The 25,710-nt window shown below is 37.3% G+C and overlaps 1 protein-coding gene across 1 annotated transcript in view; it reads right to left on the reverse strand.

Moving 5' to 3' along the window:
• LOC136176275 (CUB and sushi domain-containing protein 1) overlaps positions 1 to 25,710 on the reverse strand; it is a 1,594,796-nt gene that overhangs the window by 1,355,846 nt on the left and 213,240 nt on the right. Inside the window, exon 2 of the mRNA XM_065946402.1 lies at positions 9,294 to 9,406. Coding sequence (XP_065802474.1) covers positions 9,294 to 9,406 — 113 coding nt within the window. The remainder of the gene's footprint in view (positions 1 to 9,293; positions 9,407 to 25,710) is intronic.

Here is a 25,710-nt window from a genome sequence, read left to right on the forward strand (position 1 = left end):
CATTATCTGAGATTACTTATTGCCAAACACATATGTATATTAACTTGGAGCAACTTGTCTATGACACAAGAGATCATTGCAAAGGATCCACAGGGAAAAAAAAAAAAAAAAGAAAAGTCTTGGGAGATGGGCAAAACTTGGTAAAGGGTAAAGGGTAAAATTTGAATTATCATCATGAATACAAATCTTAAGAAACACAAGTACAATTACACTGTGGGAAGTGAAGTATTGACCAATCCTTTCTTTGTTATTGAGCAACAATGTTGAGGATATCTTTTCTATGGAATTAATTTACCTTTTATTAAGTCCCTTTTAGACAGACCACTATTTCTGTGCCAGTGATGGCCTTAGAATCCATGAATTCAGCCATTTGAAAATGATACTGAATGACTTAAAATTACCTGGCCCCACTTTTTATTCTATTTCCATGTAAGAGCCAGAGCTTCATTTAAGAATATCCATTTCTAGCATAATCTACATTTTTTCCCTTTACAATGTTCATTACTTGATTTTTCTTAAATACACATTGCAACAAGCTACATAACTCAACAATACAGAGAAAAACCAAGCTATCCATCTTCTTAAGCATGTCAATCACTCCCACATACAAGTTTATTAACAGTTCAGGTATCCTTGGGTACTTTTCTGGGTACTCATAGGGGTGTATGTTACACAAATATATGGATGATGGATACACATACACACATATGTGTGCATCCATACATACATATACAAGTACATTTAAAAATTATTTCCAACAAAATCCGATTATGCTGTATTTTTCCCACTTTCTTGTATCATGGATGTCCCCTTAGGTCAATACACATACAACTAAAACTATTTGAACAGTACTGAAAACTTTAAAAAAAATGATTTCTTAGGGTGATGTCTGAAGAGAAATTGTACAGGATGATATAAAGAGTGTGACTGTGTATAGTGTGTGTGTGTGTGTACTGGTGTCTCACCAGGGAAAACGATTGACTTAATATCACTAAATAGGTTCTACAGTAGAATTTATGATCTTGGTGGATCACTGTTATCCACTCTTACTGAATCAGAAACTGAATTTTGTAGTACACAGAGAACAATTCATCTCTAAAGGGAAAATATATTAATTAAGTTCACAGAACATATAAAATCAAAATGCCAAATTAATAGACTACAATTCACAGGAACCAGACCATCCACACTGACAGGCCAGCCCTCGTCCACCCCAGAACTCAAGGCCCATCTATGAAGCCCAACTGTAGCCTGGTATCAGAATCAAAACAACAGAAGTTAAGAGATAAGATAAGCAGCAGAAATCAGGTTAAGGAACACCTGATGCCTCGGGGTAGCAGAGCTAATATTATCAACCTTTATGACTTTTATGTTAGCTAGGAAACAACTGAGACCTTGGTGAAGTCTATGAAATGTTTTCTTTTTTTGTGGGAAAAACACACATACCTACAAAACTGTGCATCCATTCAGATCTTCCTGCTCTGACCCAACATCTGATTGACTTAGTTGAACTTTTAGAAAGTCACTACTTCTCTCCTATCTTTGCACCTTTTGGAGATGTTAGTGTTCATGTTACTAACAGGAATAATTAATTTCAAGTGCCATTTCAAAATCTTTGAAGAGTGGTTCTAGTGTGCCTACTGCTGAAAGAAAGGAAAGCAAGTGAAGTCACTCACTCGTGTCTGACTTTTTGCGACTTCGTGGACTGTAGCCTGCCAGGCTCCTCCGTCTATGGCATTTTCCAGGCAAGAGTACTGGAGTGGGCTGCCATTTCCTTCTCCAGGGGATCTTCCCGACCCAGGGATTGAACCTGGGTGTCCTGCATGGTAGGCAGACGCTTTACCGTCTGAGCCACCTGAACAGCCTGCAAATCAAGAACAAAAGAGGGGACGAGGCTGTGGCGTCTAAGCCTTGGGAAGGACTGATGTGAGGACTGACTGCTTTGCTCTCTACCACCAGGGGAAGTGTGTCCTCGGGAAGCTACGTCCTCACCTGGGCTCGATAGCCTAGAGGACCTAATAGTCAAGAGGAAAGCAATTCCAGACGTTTCCCCTTCGTTTTAGCCTCGGTAATTGTTATAAATTCAAAGTAATGGTAAAGCATTGGCTAATGGACAGCTAACTGCTGTTCTTCCACCTTCACTTTCTTCATTTGGAAATGCTTCTCTCCTGCCAGGAGGGTCATTCACGTTCCACGCTTTAATTCAGGTTGAGTTTGGATAATCACTTCAAGGGAGAAATAAATCAGTGCTGACATCCTAAATAAAGCTTTGAGCTTGAAGGGTAATAATCTAGCTGTTCTTTCTAAATCCAGATCCATGGATGTTAAAGGAAAGAAAATTCTACTTGAGGGATGTGTCAGAGGGAAATGCCAAATGCATTCAGGGAACAAGAAACACTCAGTGAGAAGCCCCGCCCACCACGGAGTTAATCACTTAGTGAGGCCAGAATGGAAGATCTGCACTGTGGCCAAGATTCACATTTCCCTGGCGAAAATCTAAGTAGTTTATGAACACCAAGCCCATTTTCTTCCCCCAAATAAATCCATAATGAATGAAATCAATCCATTTAAGTTTTCACAGGTTTAACTGAATGGCCTGTATGGAGTCCATTATTTTTTAAAGAAGAAATGCTTGTATATGTAGTGGGTCACCAAAACGGTTTGTCTTTAAACCATTTGAGTGTTGATTTTTTGGAAGGTGTCTGTGTTTGTGTGTGTGTTTTAGAAACTTCTAGATAAGAAGATGTGTTAACCAAAGAAAAAATCAAATTTCAATCAGCTAACTGTGACACTTATCAATTCTTTTAGGTTTTGAGGGTAAGAAATCTGAACTACGGGATGAAATTAAGGTAGGGCTGAGTGAAGAATTTTTATCAAACAATATTTTTAAATATTTACTTAGAGTCACATGCCAAGTATTGAAATCACTCCTTGGAGTCCCCACTGCCCTCAAGGATGCAATCAAAAAGGACCACAAGAGAGGACGTAACAGGCGCCCCTCTAACAACTCGGGGGGGAGGCTGCTGCAAGATTCAGGATTCACTTAATCCACATTATCCCACTTCCATCTATACACATTTCGGGCACTTCAGTCATGATTAAAAGCTAAAATGTGATGAAATTGTAAAATGGAAGCATATGCAAATGAAAGTCCTTCTGTCTGTTTACCTGTCCAGTGAAATGAATTCAGCCTTTCTGAGGATCTCACAGAGGAAGAGTTCTATCCCAGGGCTGGTACAACATTAACCTGATCCCCCTGACTGCACCGCCAGCCCAAGGGTCCACACTCCAGGCCTACCAGGAGCTCTGAGTACAAACCAGGGAGCGTCCCACAGTTCTTACAGATGGTAAGCTGTTATCCTCCACCCTTTTGCCGTAATTCTTCCTCACTCAGAAAGACGCCCCCGCAATGACCCATCTTCCTTGGAGAATGTGTATTCAATGACTGATACAAAGTCGGGATTCAGCACTTGCACTCTTTAAACACTTGGTGGTATAGCTCAAGTATAAACTTCATCATGATCTCTACCTGTCCCCACATACACTGGCCTTCCCTCCGGTCCAATCATGTCAAACACCATAGCTAGTTATTAGAACCAACTGCGCTCTCTGCCCTACTGAATTTTGTCATTTTTGCCTACTACTCCTTCAGAAAAAGCACCATTCCCATCATCATCTTTGTATTCCTAACATTTAGCTCAGTATTGAGTCTCTGGTAGATACTCAATAAAAGCATAATAAATAGACGACAGAGAAAGAGTGAGTAAATCTGTGTTCATTTACATAAAGATATATATATGCTCCATGCATATATAGTGTATGTATTCATATATACACATATGTATATATACATAAAAGTGTGATTTTGTGTATACACATATGTGGATACATGCATATATTTATGTGTGTATTTTCATACATGTAAACAAGTATTATATGAGAGAAAGCATAGTACATAGTTAAGAATGACAACATCTGCAAATAGGCAGATTGGTGTTTAATTTCCCCCCTTCACTATTTAGTAGCTATAAGGTCTTGACAAACTAAGTTACTATACATCACTACTTCATTTTCTCTGTCCAGTAATATTAAGTAATTTTGCTGTGCATACAGGAATCTTGAAGATTTAATAAGAAAATTAATATAAGAATTTATACCATTTTAGGTGCATCTATTCATCCATCTGTTCATCCACCTGTCTGCCTATTTATTATGTATCTACCTACCTATCATCTGTCTTAACTACAGATTATCTATCTATCCCTTTCATTTATCTACCTATCTATCACTCACTTATTTACTATCTATCCATAGTGAAACATATACCTTAGTGTGGACATAATGTTACAATCAATAGAATGAATAATTTTAAGACAAAAAAAAAAAAAAAACTGAAAGAGCAGAATTTCTTTAGAATATAATTTTATAACCCAAGGGAGTTTCTTTAAGCATGTTTTTGGGCAACTGTTTTTTTCACTCCATCTAATGTGCTAGTTTTTATGCAATACAGTTTCATGATACAAACCAATCTTTGCAATTTAGTAATGTCAAATTCTTCCTCACTCTGCTGGTGGTATTTTTTCTAGAAAGATATTTAAACTGTCAGATTCTTATAGATTTCAAGCACAAAATTTAAGGCCAATACATTCAAATATGGCACCATGGGAAGGTAAGATAAATGCTCAATGTGTAAAATTAGTATTTTATAGACAAAATATTTGACTGTCTACAATTGTGGTTAATTTTTTCCCCCTTTTTAACTACCATATCAGCCAGATTTTTAAAGAAATCTTTTAAGAAAATAGATTCTTACCACTTCTATCAGGTTTGCCTTAGACAGGAATCCAATTTAACTTTCCTTTTACCTCAGACAATTACAGCAAAGGTAATTTCTGTGGTAAAATGTGCATAAAATTTCTGTTCCAATTTATATACAAAAAAAACAAAAACGAGTCATCCCATGGATAAAACCTTGGACAATTTGGTTTCCAATCAATAGAATTGCCCTACACTATCAAGAAATGTTCTACAGAAGAAAAGTATTAATTTTAGTGAGTGAACATTGAACTCAATTTGAATCACAGAACCAGGGCTTTCTATTCAAATGCAGCTTATATAATATATACAAATTCTTTTTACAGAAATACTAGAGTATAAAAATATGATGTCAAGGAAACTTATTTTACCTGCAAAAATATCTTAAAAGTCAATCTAAATCATAGTAAATAATTAGTATAAAAAAAACTAAAATTTTAAAATATAACGAATACTAAAATTATTGAAAGTTAATGTATGAAAAATTACCAAGTAATTCGTGAAACATCTGAAACGATATTCAGGATGTGCATTAATGAGAGAAGTGTCACTTAAAAATAAATTAAAGAACCAAAAACTGGGAGTGAAAGTATTTTCATCATACATTCACTAGTGTTTCTAATATTTAGTTCACTTTGTCACTAGTAAGACAAAATATTAGAACAAAGAAGACTTGCCTTTTAAAAAGTGAAACAGATAAAATCATCAGAGTGACAGGTTCTTTGGAGCACAATTCTAGATTATCACATGTCATCAAACGGATTTGTTCTCTTTGTCCTTAAGTCTCATGACTGCCTTGTCACACATGTATCATGACATAATATCTTTCATGTCTTGACATGCCATGTAAAGTTTCTGACCTCCTGGAAGATTTTTTTCTTAAGTCATAAATAAATGTGATGATATAAATAATTTTATTTCAGTAACTGAGATCTTGATGAAAAAAACTTGGAAGGTAGAAAAAAATGAATGTTATTTATATACCTAAGGCTTCAATATTGGACAAGCATAGGAATATTGATAGTAATTCATCTCATTGTAAATTATGTGTAATCCCAATGTATTTCTTATAAATTTACCAAATAAAATCATGCAAATTCTTTGGCTGGCCATGAAGAATAATGTTCAGTGACAGAACTAGGAAATATAACTTTATAAAATACCCTATTAAAGTAGTAGCTTCAATTTTATTATTCTGTACTTATGGGTTAAAATATGTTGATTTCATCAACAATCTATGAACTTATCCACTACCTAAAAAGTTAATTACTATATGTGAATAATGTGAATGAAACATGTATAAATATCTCCATTTAATTTTCAAGGTTAAATTCAATGACTGAACACATTAATTAGAATAATTTAATTTACTGTTTCCATACTCCTTAGGTAGCTTAATATTTCCATGTATGAATAACAATTTATGTAAATAGTACTTATTCCAAAGTACTGTCAGCAAACTATAAAGTCCAGTGCCCAGATTAATCCCAGGTTAAGTTTATTACTAAGCTATCTTGTGTAAACAGATATTTTTTTTAAGTTTGGAAGATTTTCTCCCAATTCAACAAATAAATATAAATAAAAAATTAAACATCAATCTGGTAATACTAAATAAATACTTACTTTAATTGGAAAAATTGGTAATAATTTAAGAACTAGAGAAAAAATTTAAGCTGATTTAGCATTAAAATTTTAATTCAAATTTTCCCTAGAGGTCTTGGATAAGACATAGACATTTTATTGTATTATTTGTTTTTTATTAATTACTTGGAAGACAGCATTGTCAGTATAACAACCAGTGGGATTTGATGTTCTAGTTCCAAAACAACTTTAGATATTTTTCTGACTCATTGGTTATGCTTAATATTATATCTGAATAGGTGTCTCTGAATATTTTATACACTGTTTTCAATATAAATCTCACTTTTTCCCATCACCATTGCATTGGTAAGTTATAGCTGTGTATAAATTTTCTGTGTGAAATGATACTGATAAATCAGCTGATATTTACAAAGTTTTAGTCTCTTCTGCAAAAACTCTCATCTTTAATCTTCTATTTAGACTGCAATTAACTTTATTTCATCAGATAACACAAATTTATTTTATCAGTTGATCTGTAAGCTAATAAAAAATATTTTACAAATAAAGATATTCCATATTTTATGATTTTTATTTTGCTAACAAGGCACTTTTATTTTAATGCTTTCCTTTCAAAAAAATGAGTTGTATTTACTTGTAAATATTCAGACTATATTGTAATGCAACTGTTGAAAACAAAAATTTCAAACATCTTCACATGGCATTTAAAAAAATGCATTTAACTCATGGCTCTGTTTTTCTCATCATTTTTCCAATTTTGTTGATAACTCATAAACATTTTCCCAACAAAGCCAATCTCACCAATCATCTTTCACCATGCCATGATGACAACCACAAACACCACCACCAACAGCCCAGAAAGATTCAGTTTAATTATTCATTTGGCAGTCACTCAGCATCAGTAGAGTTTCTGCAACATTTATCTTATGAAATTCACCAAAACATGGTATTAAGGATCAACTTTGTCAGAAAGGGAAAGAAAACTGCCCAGGTTTCTAAAATGTTGAAGCATTACCCACCTTCCGAAATACCATATGTGCTGACTGGACAAGTTCTGCTTCACAGTAGCTAATACAGATTGCTTCAGAAACACTTTTGCAATGTCAAGTGAGAAAGAAATCATGTGAAGCTGGGGTATACAGGAAGTGGTAGATACAAGCAAATCAGAAAGCTAGTAGCACCTATTAACCTTGAACTAGCCTGTTACTCTTCCAAAGATTAAATGATCCCCAGGTAATCAGTAATGAGCTTAAAGATGAGTTACTCTTTCAGGCAACGGATGCACGTTTATATATAAAAGCAGTGACCTGGAAGAACTGGAGTCAGAGTTAGTATAAAATTCTAAGCATCATTCCACATAAGACTTTACTTAAATAAAAGGGTGAATTGCTCTGTTTATATTCCTTTGCAAAGAGGACATTCTAACCTTGTATTTTCTGATAATTGCACAGTAGCTAAGTTCAGTTGCAAAAAGCATGTGTAGATTTTATCTTCTCAAGAAGAATGAATTTTGCCAAAGTGTATGGAGTACTGCAAAGAGGAACACACACAGAGGTGACTTAATCCAGGAAGGTTCACTAAGTGAACACTGGATTGGGCCTACCCCTACCCTACATTCTGCTGCTGCTAAGTCACTTCATTCGTGTCCAACTCTGTGTGACCCCATAGACGTCAGCCTACCAGGCTCCCCTGTCCCTGGGATTCTCCAGGCAAGAACACTGGAGTGGGTTGCCATTTCCTTCTCCAATGAATGCAAGTGAAAAGTGAAAGTGAAGTCGCTCAGTCGTGTCTGACTCTTAGCGACCCCATGGACTGCAGCCTCGGTCCATGGGCATTTCCAGGCAAGAGTACTGGAGTGGGGTGCCATTACCTTCTCCCCTACCCTACATAGCCCTTTTCAATTAATGGGCTTCAGAGTTTATGTTAAAAATAAAAGATTCTGTATTACACATGAGAGAAAAAGTACAATATCTATGTGAAACAAGATTAAACAGACCTCGGCACTTATACTTACAATATTAGTAGTGCACTTTCCTAAAATTGAATATTTTGCAATCATGTATATTATTCCCTCTATCAAAGGTTGAAATCTCCTTTATCTTCTTGAAATTTCTGCCCAAAGCAGTCAACAATGACAGTGAGACCCTAAAGTCACCTCAGCACAAAATGAAGAGCATTTTCTCTAAGTGTGGATTCTGTGTGAGTGCCAAGAGAAAAAATTCAGTCACATTATTGGGAGGTGTAAGGACATCCATTTAGGAAGTAATACCTTCCTATGTCCTGAATTATCTACAAATAAGTAAAAATAAAAAAATAATATCAATTAACCATGAAAGAAATTTGATCTGAATTTCTTACAACAAATAAAGAATGATTATTTTACTGTGGGGAAAAAAAAAAAAAAGAAACACATCCCCCATGCCTTGCAAGCACCAAATGAAATCACTTTCTTCATTCGAAGTTTCAAATTTGACCACCAAAACTCATCTAATGAAATTCACTTTACCTAGGCACCAACTCTGAATATTACTGTCCAGCAATTATTTTAAGAAAGCTTGTCTGCATTAAGTTTGGAGAAAAGGAACACTCTCAATTAACATCCTAAATACTCGAAACTTCAATGCCACATGTCAATAGAAAACCATTCTTCCAATGAAAAACCTCTAGCAACAAAGGAAAATTGTCAACACACATGTTGTGCCAGAAATTTGAGCCATCACAGTAAATAGCATTCTCCTAGCATCAAAACACAGAAGTCAAACATTTGAACCATTCAAACCACCTTTGAAGCAGCAACTTTGGTTTGTGTGAACAGCCTTCCTGGCCAGTGTGAAGCCGTCTGCACAGTGGGTGTGGGTGGTGCGTAGCAAGCATCTTACCTTCATACAGCGCTTTGAATCCCTGGGCACTCACGGCGAAGTCTGTCGTGAACCACAGGGTGAGGATGGAACCGCTGCTGACGATGGAGGAAGGCAGCTGAAATCCCGATAACCTGAATTTCAAATAGACGTGAATATAGTTAAAAAGTATGAACTTGTTATTGAAGCTTATTTGATGCAGTCACTCAATCCTTCTTTCCACTGTGGCCTACTTATTTGACGTAAGTCATTGAACAATTATATGATCCGTACACCAGGTGTTGCCAGTTCATTGAAATGAAGTACATCCCAGTACCAGAACTTGCGTACTTAAACAATTTTTGAAAAGATTCTTTCCTGAAGGGAATGTACAATATGCCATTGTCTAAACATAATGCATGGAACTTAAAACAATGCACTCAACCTATACCTGCAACACAAATTAACATTCCATGTGCTTTTGAGTTTACTTTTCTAAGTGATCAGTGTATTGTCACATCTCATCATTAATATGCTTATCTTTTACCATTTCCATACAATAGATCACTTTCTCTTGAAAACAAAACACATACTAGTCACAGCATCAGGAGTAAGAGTCAATGATTGCCTTGAACAGAGGTCAAATGCATTGATTTTAATATTTTGTTTTCAAGAGAGATTTTTCTAAATTGTAAGATATATGTTTCAACTATCACTAAGTTGGGATACATTTAGATATCTTAACAATGATAATGTCAGAACTCTGAAGAAGGGAACTAGTATAATGATATGCACAATACTTTACAAATGAAGAGCTTTTCAAAAGGCCAAAGAGATGTTTCATCAGTTTATATTTTACCTAGAGCTTGCTAATTAAGCAGTCTCTCTACGGATGCATGGTTTAGTACAGTCTGAACACAAACCTATGATTTAAAAAAAAAAAAAAAAAACTAACTTGAACATTCATTCCTAGTAGGAGAAATTCTGTCTTGCCAGGAAACCTATGGTATTAAATGCTTGATTACAACCACTGTAGTTGCAGAATCAAACCAGAAGCTAATAAGAGAAAAATGAAAGGACAATTGCCAGCTGCTAAACAGAACACTTTCAAATAATCCCTGGATCAAAGAAGTGCCAAGGTAATTTTTGAAAATACATTAAACTGAATGAGAATACAAAATCCAAGATAGCAAAATCAGCAGTGCTAAGGTGGGAAGGAATGGCACTAAAAGCACACACAGAAAACAGGGAAATTCTCATATTTGTAATCTAAGTGCCCATCTCAAGAGCTTAGAAAAGGGATAGTTAAAAAAAAAAAAAAAAGCCAAGAGAAGGCAAAAAATTAAAAACACCAAAATCAGTGGAAATGAAAACAGAAAAACAATGAAACAAAGTCTCCTCTTGGAAAAGATAAATAAAATTAACTGAAATTAACAGAAAAATAAAATGTAGCACAAATGACCTGCCCTGCTCCAAAAAAATGGACAGGATTAGATAAGACACAGGTATCTAACATCAATAATAAAATCGCAGATTTTACTCGAAACCTCACATTAAAAAAAACGAATGCCATAAAAGCTATAGCCATACATTTGACAACTAAAATGAAACAGGTTACTTTCTTTAAACACATATAGGACTGTAACTTACTCGATGAACTAGATCAATGTGAATAACCCTGTAACTATTAAAACTCCCCCAAAAGAAATGTCTAGGCCTGGGTGCTTTTACAGAAGAATTCTTTTACCTACCTTAAGATTCAATGTCTGATTTAACCTAAAATGGACTGGAATGGGTGAATTTAACTCAGATGACCATTATATCTACTACTGACAGCAGGAATCCCTTACAAGAAATGGAGTAGCCATCACAGTCAACAAAAGTGTCCAAAATGCAGTACTTGAATGCAATCTCAAAAATGACAGAATGATCTCTGTTTGTTTCCAAGGAAATCATTCAATATCATGATAATCCAAGTCTATGTCCTGATCAGTAATGCTGAAGAAGCTGAAGTTGAATGGTTCTATGAAGACCTACAAGACCTTTTAGAACTAATACCCAAAAAAGACTGGAATACAAAAGTAGGAAGTCAAGAAACACCTGGAGTAACAGGCAAATATGGACTTGGAGTACAGAATGAAGCAGGGCAAAGGCTAGTAGAGTTTTGCCAAGAGAACGCACTGGTCATAACAACACAAGAGAAGACTCGACACATGGACATCACCAGATGGTCAACACTGAAATCAGACTGATTATATTCTTTGCAGCCAAAGATGGAGAAGCTCTATACAGTGGCAAAAACAAGGCCGGGAGCTGACTGTGGTTCAGGTCATGAACTCCTTATTGCCAAATTCAGACTTAAATTGAAGAAAGTGGAGAAAACCACTACACCATTCAGGTATGACCTAAATCAAATTCCTTATGATTATACAGTGGAAGTGAGAAACAGATTTAAGGGACTAGATCTGATAGACAGAGTGCCTGATGAACTATAGATGGAGGTTCATGACATTATACAGGAGACAGGGATCAAGACCATCCCCAAGAAAAAGAAATGCAAAAAAGCAAAATGGCTGTCTGAGGAGGCCTTACAAATAGCTGTGAAAAGAATAGAAGTGAAAAGCAAAGGAGAAAAGGAAAGATATTCCCATTTGAATGCAGAGTTCCAAAGAATAGCAAGGAGAGATAAGAAAGCCTTCTTCAGTGGTCAGTGCAAAGAAATAGAGGAAAACAATAGAATGGGAAACACTAGTGATCTTGTCAAGAAAATTAGAGATACCAAGGGAATATTTCATGCAAAGATGGTCTAAATAAAGGACAAAAATGGTATGGATCTAACAGAAGCAAAAGATATTAAGAAGAGGTGTCAAGAATACACAAAAGAACTATACAAAAAAGATCCTCACGACCCAGATAATCACGATGGTGTGATTACTCACTTAGAGCCAGGCATCCTGGAAGGTGAAGTCAAGTGGGCCTTAGGAAGCATCACTACAAACAAAGCTAGTGGAGGTGATGGAATTCCAGTTGAGCTATATAAAATCCTCAGAGATGACACTGTGAATGTGCTGCACTCAATATGTCAGAAAATTTGGAAAACTCAGCAGTGGCCACAGGACTGGAAAAGGTCAGTTTCATTCCAATCCCAAAGAAAGGCAATCCCAAAGAATGCTCAAACTACTGCACAATTGCACTCATCTCACACGCTAGGAAAGTAATGCTCAAAATTCTCCAAGCCAGGCTTCAGCAATATGTGAACCATGAACTTCCAGATGTTCAAGCTGGTTTTAGAAAAGGCAGAGGAACCAGAGATCAAATTGCTGATATCTGCTGGATCATTGAAAAAGTAAGACAATTCCAGATCAACAACTATTTCTGCTTTATTGACTACTCCAAAGCCGTTAACTGTGTGGATCACAATAAACTGTGGAAAATTCTGAAAGAGATGAGCATACCAGACCACCTGACCTGCCTCTTAAGAAATCTGTATGCAGGTCAGGAAGCAACAGTTAGAGCTGGACGTGGAACAACAGACTGGTTCTAAATAGGAAAAGCAGTACATCAAGGATGTATATTGTCACCCTGTTTATTTAACTCATATGCAAAATACATCATAAGAAACGCTGGGCTGGAGGAAACACGAGCTGCAATCAAGTTTGCTGGGAGAAATATCAATAACCTCAGATATGCAGATGACACCACCCTTATGGCAGAAAGTGAAGAGGAAATAAAGAGCCTCTTGATGAAAGTGAAAGAGGAGAGTGAAAAAGTTGGCTTAAAGCTAAACATTCAGAAAACTATGATCATCCCATCACGTTATGACAAACAGACGGAGAAGCAGTGTCAGACTTTATTTTTTTGGGCTCCAAAATCACTGCAGATGGTGACTGAAGTTATGAAATTAAAAGATGCTTACTCCTTGCAAGGAAAGTTATGACCAACCTAGGCAGCATATTAAAAAGCAGAGACATTACTTTGCCAACAAAGGTCCATCTAGTCAAGGCTACGGTTTTTCCACTGGTCATGTATGGATGTGAGATTTGGACTATAAAGAAAGCTGAGCACAGAAGAATTGATGCTTTTGAACTGTGGTGTTGGAGAAGACTCTTGAGAGTCCCTTGGACTGCAAGGAGATCCAACCAGTCCATCCTAAAAATCAGTCCTGGGTGTTCATTGGAAGGACTGATGTTAAAGCTGAAACTGCAATACTTTGGCCACCTGATGAGAAGAGCTGATTCATTGGAAAAGACCCTGATGCTGGGAAAGATTGAGAACAGGAGGAGAAGGGGACGACAGAGGATGAGATGGTTGGATGGTATCACCGACTTGACTGACATGGGTTTGGGTTGGCTCTGCGAGTTGGTGATGGACAGGGAGGCCTGCCATGCTGCGGTTCATGGGGTCACAAAGATTCAGACACGACTGAGCGACTGAACTGAATTGAAGTCATAAGGATGGGATGCTAATCCGACAGGACTGGTGGCCTCATAAGAAGACAAAATAGAAAGCCTCTCCCTTTCCTTTTTCAACATGCAGGCACTAAGATAAGGCCATGTGAGTACACAGCCAGAGGACAGGTATCTATAAGTTAGGAGGAAAGTCTTCACAAGAATTTGACCATACCTCACCCTCACATAGATTTCCAGCCTCTAGAAATGCAAGAAAGTGAATGTTGTTGTTTAAGCCACCCAATCTATTGGCATTCTGCTGTAGCAGACCAAGCTAAGATACTCTGATCCCAATGATAGACAAAGGAAGGACAGAAAAAAAAAAAACAAAAAACCAATATCCCTCATAGATACAGATGTGAAAATCCTTAACAAAATAAGAGAAAATAAAGTAAGCAGTATATATGAATAATTATTCAACAAGACCAAGTAGGGTTTACTCATGGGATATATATTCAGTTCAGTATTTGAAAATCAACCAATGTATCTGCCATAGTAACAGGATGTAGAATAAAATCACATGATTGGGATAATCCATGTAGGAAAAAACATTTGACTAATTTAAATATGTAATTATGACAAAATTTTTAATAAAATATGAACAGAGGTTGAATACTTCTCCAACTTGACAGTAATTACCTACAAAAGAACCTACATCTATCATTATATTTATTGAGAGAAGACTGAATGCTCCCCCCTAGATTGAGAACAGGCAGAAAGCTATGTATGATTTCATCTCTTTTGTTCAAAACTGTGCCAGAAGACTTAGCCAGCGTAATAAGCCAAGAAAAAGAAATAAAAGCATACAGATCAGAAAGGAAAGAAATAAAATCCCATCTATTTGCAAATGGTGCAATTATCTATACATGTTATGCCAAGAAATCTGTAAGAAAACTCCTAGAGCTAATACTTGAAGTTAGCAAGTGTGTAGTATATACAATAGACACAAAAAATTCAATTTTATTTATACATGCTAGCACTGAACATGTGGACACCAAAATTAAAGATACAGTGCTATTTACAATCAGCCAGAAGAGTACTTAGAAGTAACGAAATAGGTACAAGACTGTCCTGAAAACTGTATAAAGCTGAAGAAAGAAATGAATAAAAATTTAAATAGAGAAATATATTATGTTGAGAGATTGGAAGACTCAATATTGAAAAGATGTCAACTCTCCCCAAATTTTATGTACGTTTAAGACAGTTTTCATCATAATCCCAGCAAGATTTTTTTTAGATATAAACAAGATTCTTCTAAAACTTAAATGGAAAGCCAGAGAAAAAAAGGAACAGCTTAAACAATTTTGAAAAAGAATAAAATAGGAGAAATTTTTAAAATGAATAAATCAGTACACTGGTTTTTAAGAGTTGCTTTGTAGCTACAGTAACCAAAACCACGTGGTGTTGACAGAGGGCAGACTCATCCATCACTGAATCAAAAGAGAACTCAGACTCCTGTAAATATATGCCCAAATGATTTTTTAAAGGTACAAAGGAAACTCAGTGGAATATTGAAAGCCTTTCAATGAATGGTGCCTGAACAACTGGAAGTCCACAAGCAAAAACTTTATGTAACACCCTATAGAAGTCCTATTGATCACAGACATAAATGTAAAATGTAAAAGTGTACATCTTTTGGGAGAAAACAGGGGGAAACCTTCACAGTCTTGGACTAACCAAAGTTCCTAGAGGGGGCACCAGATGCACAATCCATAAAAGGAAAAAGTGACCTATCAGACATCATAAAAATTACCAACTTTCACTCTGTGAAAGACACAGGTAAGAAGTGAAAAGACACGCTAAAGACTACTATAAAATATTGGCAAGCCATGTATATGACAAGGACAACTGTCTACAATATATTAAAAAAAAAACACTCTAAAAGACTCAATAGCAAAAGAACAAATAATTTAATTAGAAAACAGGCAAAAAACAAAGTGTCATTTCATCTAAAAAATATACAGATGCCAAATAAGCACATGAAAAGATGTTCAAAATCATTAGCCATTTGGGAAATGTTAATTAAAGAAACAAAGAAATATCACTACATACCTATTCACAAGGTCTAAAATGAAAAATAGTGAAAATACCAAACGTTGGCTTGAGTGTGGAAAAAATGCATTGCTCATAAATCACTAGTGGGCAGAGTCATTTTGGAAAACCGTGTGACAAGTTTCTTAAAAAATTAAACATGCAATTATCATATGACCAAACAATGGTTCTCCTGAGCTATATTTACCCCAGAGAACTGAATACTTATGCTCACACAAAATCTGTAGAATAATATATATGAATGTGTGTGTGTGTGTGTATACACACATACACACTAAGTCACTTCAGTTGTACCCGACTCTTTGTGACTTCATGGACTATAGCCTGCCCTGCTCCTCTGTCCACTGGATTGTCCAGGCAAAAATACTAGAGTAGGTTGACATTTCCTCCTTCAAGGGATCTTCCTGACCTCGGAATCAATCCATGTCTCCTGCATTGGCAGTCAGACTCTTTACCACTAGTACCAATCACCTGGGAAGCCCATATATATACATGTATATATATATATAGACACACACACACACACACTTAATCACAAACTGGAAATAACTCATATGTCCTTCAAGAGGTGAATGGTTTCCAAATTGTGGAACATCTATGTCATGTATTGCTACTCAACAATAAAAAGAAATGGACTATTGACTTTTAACACCTGGATGACTCTCCAGAGAATTATGCAGAGTAGAAAACACTCAATCCAAAATAGACTACATACTGTCTGACTTCAACATTTTTGAAGACAAACTTTATTGAAAAGGGGAGTGGGTTATCTGTGGCCAATAATTAGGAGGGGGTGGGACAGGAGGGAGGTTAGCATTACCATTAAAGGATCATGTGAGGGATTCTTGGGCTTCTCTCATTGCTCAGTTGGTAATGAATCCACCTGCCATGCAGGAGACCCGGTCCAATTCCTGGGTTGGGAAGATACCCTGGAGAAGGGAACGACCACCCACTCCAGCACTCTGGCCTGGAGAATTCCACGGTCAAAGAGCCAGACAGACTGAGTGACTTTCATTTCACTGAGGGATTCTTATCTTCTGCAATTGGACAGTTTCAAGGTGAATATCCTGGTAGTGTCCATCTACTACCATTTTGTAAGATGTTACCTTTGGATAAACTGGGTAAAGTATACAAAAAATCTGTGTTGTTCCTTATAATTGCATGTAAATCTATGATTATCTCAAATATAGAAGTTTACAAAACAAAGATTAGAGTGGTTGGAGCAGAGGCACTTAAGAAAATATATATATTGAGATAAAAATCATCTAATTAATAAAACACAGAGTATTTAATAATAAAACATCTTTTCACTAGCTTGAAAACAAAGTTAGCAGAAAAATGTTGAGGATTGTTTTATTTAGTGATAGTGTGTTTTGAAGTTTTAAATAAGTTTAAGTATAAAATGTGGTTTATTATTGTTGTTGTTTAGTTACTAAGTCATGTCTAAATCTTTGCGACCCCATGGACTATAGCCCACCAGGCTCCTCTGTCCATGAGATTTCCCAGGCAAGAATACTGGAGTGAGTTGCCATTTCCTTCTCCAGGGGATTTTCCTAACCCAGGGACTGAACCCGTGTCTCCTGAATTGGAAGGCAGATTCTTTATCACCGAGACACCAGGGAGCCCAAATAATGTGATAAGATGTTAAAATAAACTCATTCAAGTTTTCTTTAATGAACTGTATAACGAATTGTGAATAAGAAGGGAAAATGTGAAATAATAGTTTAAATCACTTTAAATCACTGAAATAGCATGAACTCATTCACATGTGCGATCTAATGAATGAGGTCGAATGTTGGTTGAGGGCAGTGGAGAGTATGACCTGTTCTAGTTAATCAGTTAAGAACATTCAAGGGCTAAACTTGCAGTCCAATGGTTATAGACTTTACCCCTCACACTGATGGTGAGAGAGGAATGTGATAGCAATGACAGTGATGGACTCATTTTTGGTCTCCCTGCAAACATGTCATTGAGTATGAAAATCTTGGCAGTTTTCATTCCAATCCAAAAGAAAGGCAATGACAATGTTCAAACTACCACACAACAGCACTCATTCCACATGCTGGCAAAGTAATACTCAAAATTCTCCAAGCTAGGATTTAACAGTATGTGAACTGAGAACTTTCAGATGGACAAGCTGTATTTAGAAAAGGCAGAAGAACCAGAGATCAAATTGCCAACATCTGCTGGATCACAGAAAAAGCAATGAAATTCCAGATAAACATCGATTTCTGCTTCTTCAACTACATGAAAGCTTTTAACTGTGTGGATCACAACAAACTGTGCAAAATTCTTAAAGAAATGGGAATACCAGATCACCGTCCCTGCCTCCTAAGGAACCTATATTCAGATCAAGAAGCAACAGTTAGAACTGGTCATGGAACAACACACTGGTTACAAATTGGGAAATTTGTACATCAAGGCTGTACATTGACACCCTGCTTATTTAACTTATATGCAGAGTACATCATGAGAAACGTTTGGCTGGATGAAGCACAAGTTGGAATCAAGATTGCCGGGAGAAATATCAATAACCTCAGATATGCAGATGACACCACCCTTATGGCAGAAAGTGAAGAGGAACTAAAAAGCCTCTTGATGAAAGTGAAAGAGGAGAGTGAAAAGGCTGGCTTAAAACTCAACTTTCAAAAAACTAAGATCATGGCATCTGGTCCCACCACTTCATGGGAAATAAATGGGGAAACAGTGGAAACAGTGACAGACTTTATTTTCTTGGACTCCAAAATCACTGTGGATGGTGACTGCAGTCAAGAAATTAAAAGATGCTTCTTCCTTGGCAGAAAAGCTATGACAAACCTAGACAGTATTTTGAAAAGCAGAGACATCACTTTGACAACAAAGGCCCGCCTAGTTAAAGCTATGTTTTTTCCAGTAGTCCTGTATGCATGTGAGAGTTGGACCGTAAAGAAAGCTGAGGGCCAAGTAATTGATGCTTTTGAACTGTGGTGTTAGAGAAGGCTCTTGAGAGTCCCTTGAACAGCAAGAAGATCAAAAGGGATCAATCATAAAGGAAACCAACCCTGAGTAGTCACTGGAAAGACTGATCCTGAAGCTGAAACTCCAATACTTTGACCACCTGATGGGAAGAACTGACTCATTGGAAAAGACCCTGATGCTGGGAAAGACTGAGCATAGAAAGAAAATGGGGCAACAGAGGATGAGATAGTTGGATGGCATCATCAACTCAATGGACATGAACTTGGGCAAACTCTGGGAGATAGTGAAGGACAGGGAAGCCTGGTGTGCTGCAGTCCATGATGTCACAGAGTCGGAGATGACTGGATGACTAAACAAAGAGTAGTTAATACATCACTCATATCCTATGCATGAGGACCCTGGGTATAAATTTCAGTGTTATCTTCCTTTGAAAAACTTATGTTCTTAAGAACTAATTCTTTTTTTTTCTTTTTTTAACATCTAATTAAATCATCCAACATGTGGATTTTTATAATAGCCTCACTGCAGATTCTGTCCATATGCAACCTCTCAAATTTTTATCATGCTGCCATCCATGTATCCTTAGACCTTTATACTCTACTTCATCTCTAGATATAGCTCATCAGTGTACCACACAGTGGGAGTCAATGAAAACAAGAAAGAAAGAAACTCCAGTCAGCCTTCCCCTCCCCATTTCTATCACACAACATATGTCCATTTGACCTGCTTCTTCATAGAGTGAGACTCAGAAACATGATTGTCACTGTCAGAAAATAATCTTAGCATCATTATTCGAAGCACTGGGTTTTCATATGATTTTCTAGTTGAGTCATTTGTGGGAACAGGAAAGATACTGTTAGAAAAGGGAATGGGTATGAATGAGAAATCTGACAGGATCATTTCATCCTCAGGGGAATATATTCAGTGTTGGGCTTCCCTGGTTGTTCAGACAGTAAAGAGTCTGCCTGAAGTACAGCAGACCTGGGTTTGATCCCTGAGTAGGGAAGATCCCCTGGAGAGGGAAATGGCAACCCACTCCGGTACTCTGCCTGGAAAATCCCATGAATGGAGGAACCTGGCAGGCTACAGTCCAGTGTTGCAAAGAGTCTGACATGACTGAGCAACATGACTGCATAATGCAATGTAGGTCCAAACATCTCTTTCTGCCCCCCTGGTAAATCTGTCTCTTCCTTTTTCTAGTTGCATGCCTGCTGTCCTATAGAATCTCACTTATTATATTTCCTGCTTGGAGAAAGAGATCCCCCCTCTCACATGTCTGACAGTGTATGTCAGAGCATGCCTGTCAAAGTTGAGTGATTTTAAAGTAAAGTGAGGACAATTTGGGGCAGCCCTTCCATATTCTTAGTACATATTCACTTGGTAGAAATGTGAGTTTCAGAATGGAACAAGTTTATTCTTACATCTCTCAAGAAATTACTAGAATGAATTAGAAACAGACCCAAAATATTGCATACTACACTATCATTCAACATACTCAAATTGCTGATATCAATGCAATCATCTTAAGTATTAAATGTGGTGAAGCTAGAGGAAGAATAGTAAGAAATTTAGCGAGAAGCTCAGCAGAAACAAGACAGATGTGAGCATAGCTTGTCTCACATAAAATAATGAGGCAACTATAATTCCACTCAATAGAAGTGCACTCCTAAATGAAAATAGTACCTAATTCATTTCTTTGTCTATTCTGCTGAGCATATTATTTACAACAACTGATATAAAAGTTACAAATCTACTCACAATATCAATTTCAATGATAGACATTATCACAATGTATAGGCCATATACATACATGGGTCTTACATATATTTAAACTGTTGCACAATTTCACTGCTAAAAAAATGTGCCAGATTTTAACCTTCATGGCCACATCTTCATTTAACTACTTTTGGCAAAGACTAAGTTAAATACCTTGCAATACTTTCTTTAAACTTTTATTAAAAAAAAAAAGTTTGTATGTTACATGGTTGGCACAGTAGCAAAGATCTTTGAAGCTACTATACTGGAAAGTCTTCATTGTTATTAATAAGAAATCAAAGCTACCAGTCTTTTTTTGTATACCAGGCAGTTACAAGTGCAGATGTGGTATGTATGTACTGCCTGTTTTCCTCTGTCCAAAGCTCTTATCATGTTGGTTTGAGTCTGGTTTGACTTAAGAAGGAAGTGATGTAGTCACTTGATTTGCTCACATTATCATAGCCCAACACTGAGTTCCTAACAATTCTAGGTTGTGATTCTCAGACCAAAAGTGTCTGGATGTAAAACACTTGGTAAAATTTCACATTAACAGAAGTCTCAGAAAAGATTCCACGTTTGGCTGCGCTCTATTCACTTAACGACAAGTTGTATATCCAAGAGAACAAGGGAAGTGATCAATGTTACACAAAGCATGTAGAAAGGAACACAGAAGGAACCCATAAATGATTTACTAGTGTCATTTGGAAATGGTTTTCTACACTAATTTCAGAGATAAAAAGCTCCTACGCCCAGTAGCTATTTGTAGTTCTAGCTACATTTCTGTGGACATACAAATATGTACAAATATAATGATGTATTTTTCCTATAGTCAGCTAGAAAATTTCCCTGTGATTAATTTAGTAATAAAGTCCATGCGCTGAAGTTGTTTCAAAATAACATACGTACTCCAGAAATATCAGTGTTTTAAAATATCTATGAAGATTGATATGTATTATTACTTATGTAATGGGACAGAGCTCTTGAAAATAACTGAAAATCTTGTAGGGAAAAAACACAGTTGAGTAGCATCTATTTAACTATGTCATTAGGATTCTGTGGGGGAGGCAGACAGCTATCTGAAATATCTTCTGAAAGGATCATGCCTCTCTTACATGAACATCTTTAAATTTTGAGAATGTCAAGGGGTTTCTAGTATCCCTGTGATGTGTGCACGTGTGCTAAGTCACTTCAGTCGTGTCCAACTCTTTGCAACCCTATGGACTGTAGCCCACCAGGCTCCTCTGTCCATGGGATCTGTAGCCCTGCCACTTCTTGACGAAAAGAATGCTCTATCCAATTTCCGCTGATGATTTTCATTTCACAGCTTTTCACGGCTGTGTATGTGCATATAGGTATACTAAATGTGTGCACGCATGTCCACATGCAAACACATGTAAACAAACTGCATCTCTACTGGAAGACAAAGAGGATCCTCCCTTCTCTTTGAATTGTTTTGGCAGCAGTGGTTGAGCGGGACCCTTTACCACTCTGTGAAAACCTGTGAAAGATAGATTTTTTCTCATTTGTTGACTCCAAGTGGGGTCAGAGAATTGAAGGAGAGTCGCGTGGACTCCCTCCCTCCCAGAAGGACTGTGTGTGTTGATGAGGGAGACGGAGACGTTGGAGGCTTGTGGAGAGGGTCTCCTGAATCATTAACCCACCACAATACGGCCAGGTTTGCCCAGATCAGCCAGAAAGAATGAACACATTTTTAAAAAATCAAATGTTTGAATCATGGAAATTAATAGTTTAAGAAAACTGACTGTGCTAGGTCACAAAACCAGTCTGCTCGGTCCTGTGTGAGGCTCTCTGGTCCAGCAATGCTGGGGCATCGCCCCCCAGGAGTGAGGCAGGGGTTCCCCCACACAGTGTCACAGCCCTGGAGGACCACTTGCTATGATCATATTTCCTGTTTTGGCATTTTTATGTATGTGTGTATATATATATATATATATGTAGTTTTTTAAAGGACCAAAAGTTTTATATTAACAGAGTACACTGAAAAGTTTACATTTACTTCCATATATGGTGGGAGGAAAATCTCTATTTCTATTTCTACATAGGAGATATAAAGAAACTGTTAACAATTTTGTTAGCTGAGGATGTTTTTCACTCCAAGTACTATAATATATTCTAGGTATTTGGAGAGAAAAAATAAATTTAAGTGTATGTATATATATATATATACACACACACATACATATACATAATTTGTCCACCTGATGCCAACAGCCAACACATTGGAAAAGACACTGATTGATGCTGAGAAAGACTAAGGGCAGGAGGAGAAGGGGATGACAGAGGATGAGATGGTTGGATGGCATCACCTACTCAATGGACATAAGTATGACCAAACTCCAGGAAACAGTGAAGAACAGGGAAGCCTGGTATGCTGTAGTCCACAGGGCCATAAGGAGTCAGACAGTACTTAGTGACTGAACAACCATATATATGTGTGTGTGTGTGTGTATGTGTTTAAGTATTAATATTGTTATATATATACTGCACATATATGAAATGTGAAGTGATATTAAGTATTGTTATTAACTGCTGTGTTTACAAATATAATATTATTGCTATAGGTTGCATATTATGTGTGTTTTCATATACACAGCAGTTAAACCATTGCATTTGCTTTAGCTTACACCCTTCCTTCCTAAGAAGCTCACATCTTTTAAAAAAACTCTCATATTCTTTAAACATATCATTGTTTATATCATGGTCAGTATATAGTTTCTTTCTCCCCAGAATCCAGAGAGGGACGCATGCAGTTATGGTGATTTAGTTTAACTCGGTCCATCTTAGCTTGCACTAGGCAGAATTTTCCTCCTCAGAGAGTTTATTCTCAGCTAAACATTACTTTCTCTTCAAAGTGCCTCCGGGGGAAAAAAAAAAATCCCCAAATTACATTCTAAACAAATGTGCCAAAAATTAATTCCACTGATCCTCTTTTCCTATCTATGCATCAAGCTATTTTGAGAAAGTGATTTCACAATTACAGTGTCTGTAATACACTATTGGAAACAAAAACCTAAGCAGATTTTGCCCCTAAGCATGAAATAACTTTGTCTCAAATGTATCTCTGTGATGACAATGGAAACAATTTCGTTTACACATGACATCCACATAACAACAGCATTTTCTATTCCTAAGTATGAGTGTAAGTACTTTGCCCCAGTGTTCTCTTCCTTAGCTCTTGAGTCTTCTATGTTATCAACTTCATCTCAACCTGAGTGATAAGAATCCAGAAATTTTCTTTCTAGTGCAAAATCCACTAGTGGGATTTTTCTATCAGGATCTCTTTCCAGTCTGTTTTCCCCCAGGTATGCCACTTCTGCATGTTAAGATTTGAGATAAGCCCCATGCTACTTTAGAATAACTCAAAGGCTTTCTGCTTTATTTTCTCATCTAAGGTTTAAGATATTTAACACTCATCCAAACTTCAGCACAGCCGTGATCAGCGATGCAGGGCCTAAATCACATCCTCATCGGCGCAGAAAAGGATTAGACAGAGACCCCTGGAGTTTATTTCCGGGCTCAGTCACATGAAGAAAATACTTTGAAAACTTGAAATGATATGCAAATTTATTTCACTGTGGTATTTGACAAAGTATATTTTTAAACTGAGACTTCCTCAACTGTGAATCTAACTTTTACAAAATTGAAACCTAAATCTAGTAGTTTGTTACATGAAATCCACTAATTTTAGAAATACAAATTTTCCTCAGCTGATAATGGGGTTATATTCGGATAGTTCAGTTCAGTTCAGTTGCTCAGTTATGTCCAACTCTGTGACCCCATGGACTGAAGCACGCCAGGACTCCCTGTCCATCACAAACTCCCGGAGTTTACTCAAACTCATGCCCATCGAGTCAGTGATGCCATCCAACCATCTCATCCTCTGTCGTCCCCTTCTCCTCCTGCCCCCAATCCCTCCCAGCATCAGGGTCTTTTCAAATGAGTCAATTCTTTGCATCAGGTGGCCAAAGTATTGGAGTTTCAGCTTCAGCATCAGTCCTTCCAATGAACACCCAGGACTGATCTCCTTTAGGATGGACTGGTTGGATCTCCTTGCAGTCCAAGGGACTCTCAAGAGTCTTCTCCAACACCACAGTTCAAAAGCATCATTTCTTCTGTGCTCAGCTTTCTTTATAGTCCAACTCTCACATCCATACATGACTACTGGAAAAACCATAGCTTTGACCAGATGGACCTTTGTTGGCAAAGTAATGTCTGCTTTTTAATATGCTGTCTATATTCTGACAAACCTGTCATAATTTGGAAATCTAAATAAAAAATGCATTCAGTGCCCTTATCTTATGGAACATCAAAGCTTCTCCCAGCCTACCTTAGATGTGGTACTGAGATCATTTACTTTAGCCTAGAGTTGGGGAAAATATATCTGACACAAAGCCTAAGTTATAGTAAAGTGCTGAGTGTCTCAAGTCACTTATTAAACTCTGCACCAGAAGTGCCGCGCAGACTGGTTCTTAGTGCATCCTTTGTTCACCCTGGTGATGGCACGGCTGATCACACGCTGGGGCTGCCTCTGTCCAGCATCACAAGTGATGGAACATGCCAAAGAAATCTTTGAAACTCCTCTTTGGGGGGTACATCCTTAGTTTCCACCTCATTCACCTTCCAGGGACTTCAGTCGCTGCTCTTCATGTTCACCCCTTGGAACACAGAGCCCCACAGTGTCTGGAACCCAGCTGTGTCAGAGGCTCACTGCACCCCACAGGCCCCCAGTGACAGCCTGCCTCCCTGCAGGTAGAGTCGCGGTTTAGCAGGAGTCACGTGTGCGGCTGATCAGAGTGATGGGACTCGGATGTTGGGGACAGGCAGCAGGGATTGTGCTGTGTGCCGTGTGTGTCTGCTTGACACACTCCGAGAGCAGTCTCGGCCCTGAACTAAAGAAGTCTCAGCTAGGCCAGGTCACCCTTCCCTGGCCAGAATCCTGCCCAGGGCTGGTGAGTGACTCTACGGTTCATCATGCAAGCGATATAAATTGTGAGACCCTGAAATTAAAGAATGTGTCAGATATAGATTTCATGGCCAGCGAGTGGAATTATCACCTTCTAGCCTGGATCATCAAAAAAGCAAGAGAATTCCAGAAAAACATCTATTTCTGCTTTATTGACTATGCCAAAGCCTTTGACTGTGTGGATCACAATAAACTGTGGAAAATTCTGAAAGATATGGGAATATCAGATCACCTGACCTGTCTCTTGAGAAACCTGTATGCA

Source organism: Muntiacus reevesi, chromosome 10 (assembly GCF_963930625.1).
Source record: "Muntiacus reevesi chromosome 10, mMunRee1.1, whole genome shotgun sequence".
In the NCBI taxonomy this organism is placed as follows: Eukaryota; Metazoa; Chordata; class Mammalia; order Artiodactyla; family Cervidae; genus Muntiacus; species Muntiacus reevesi.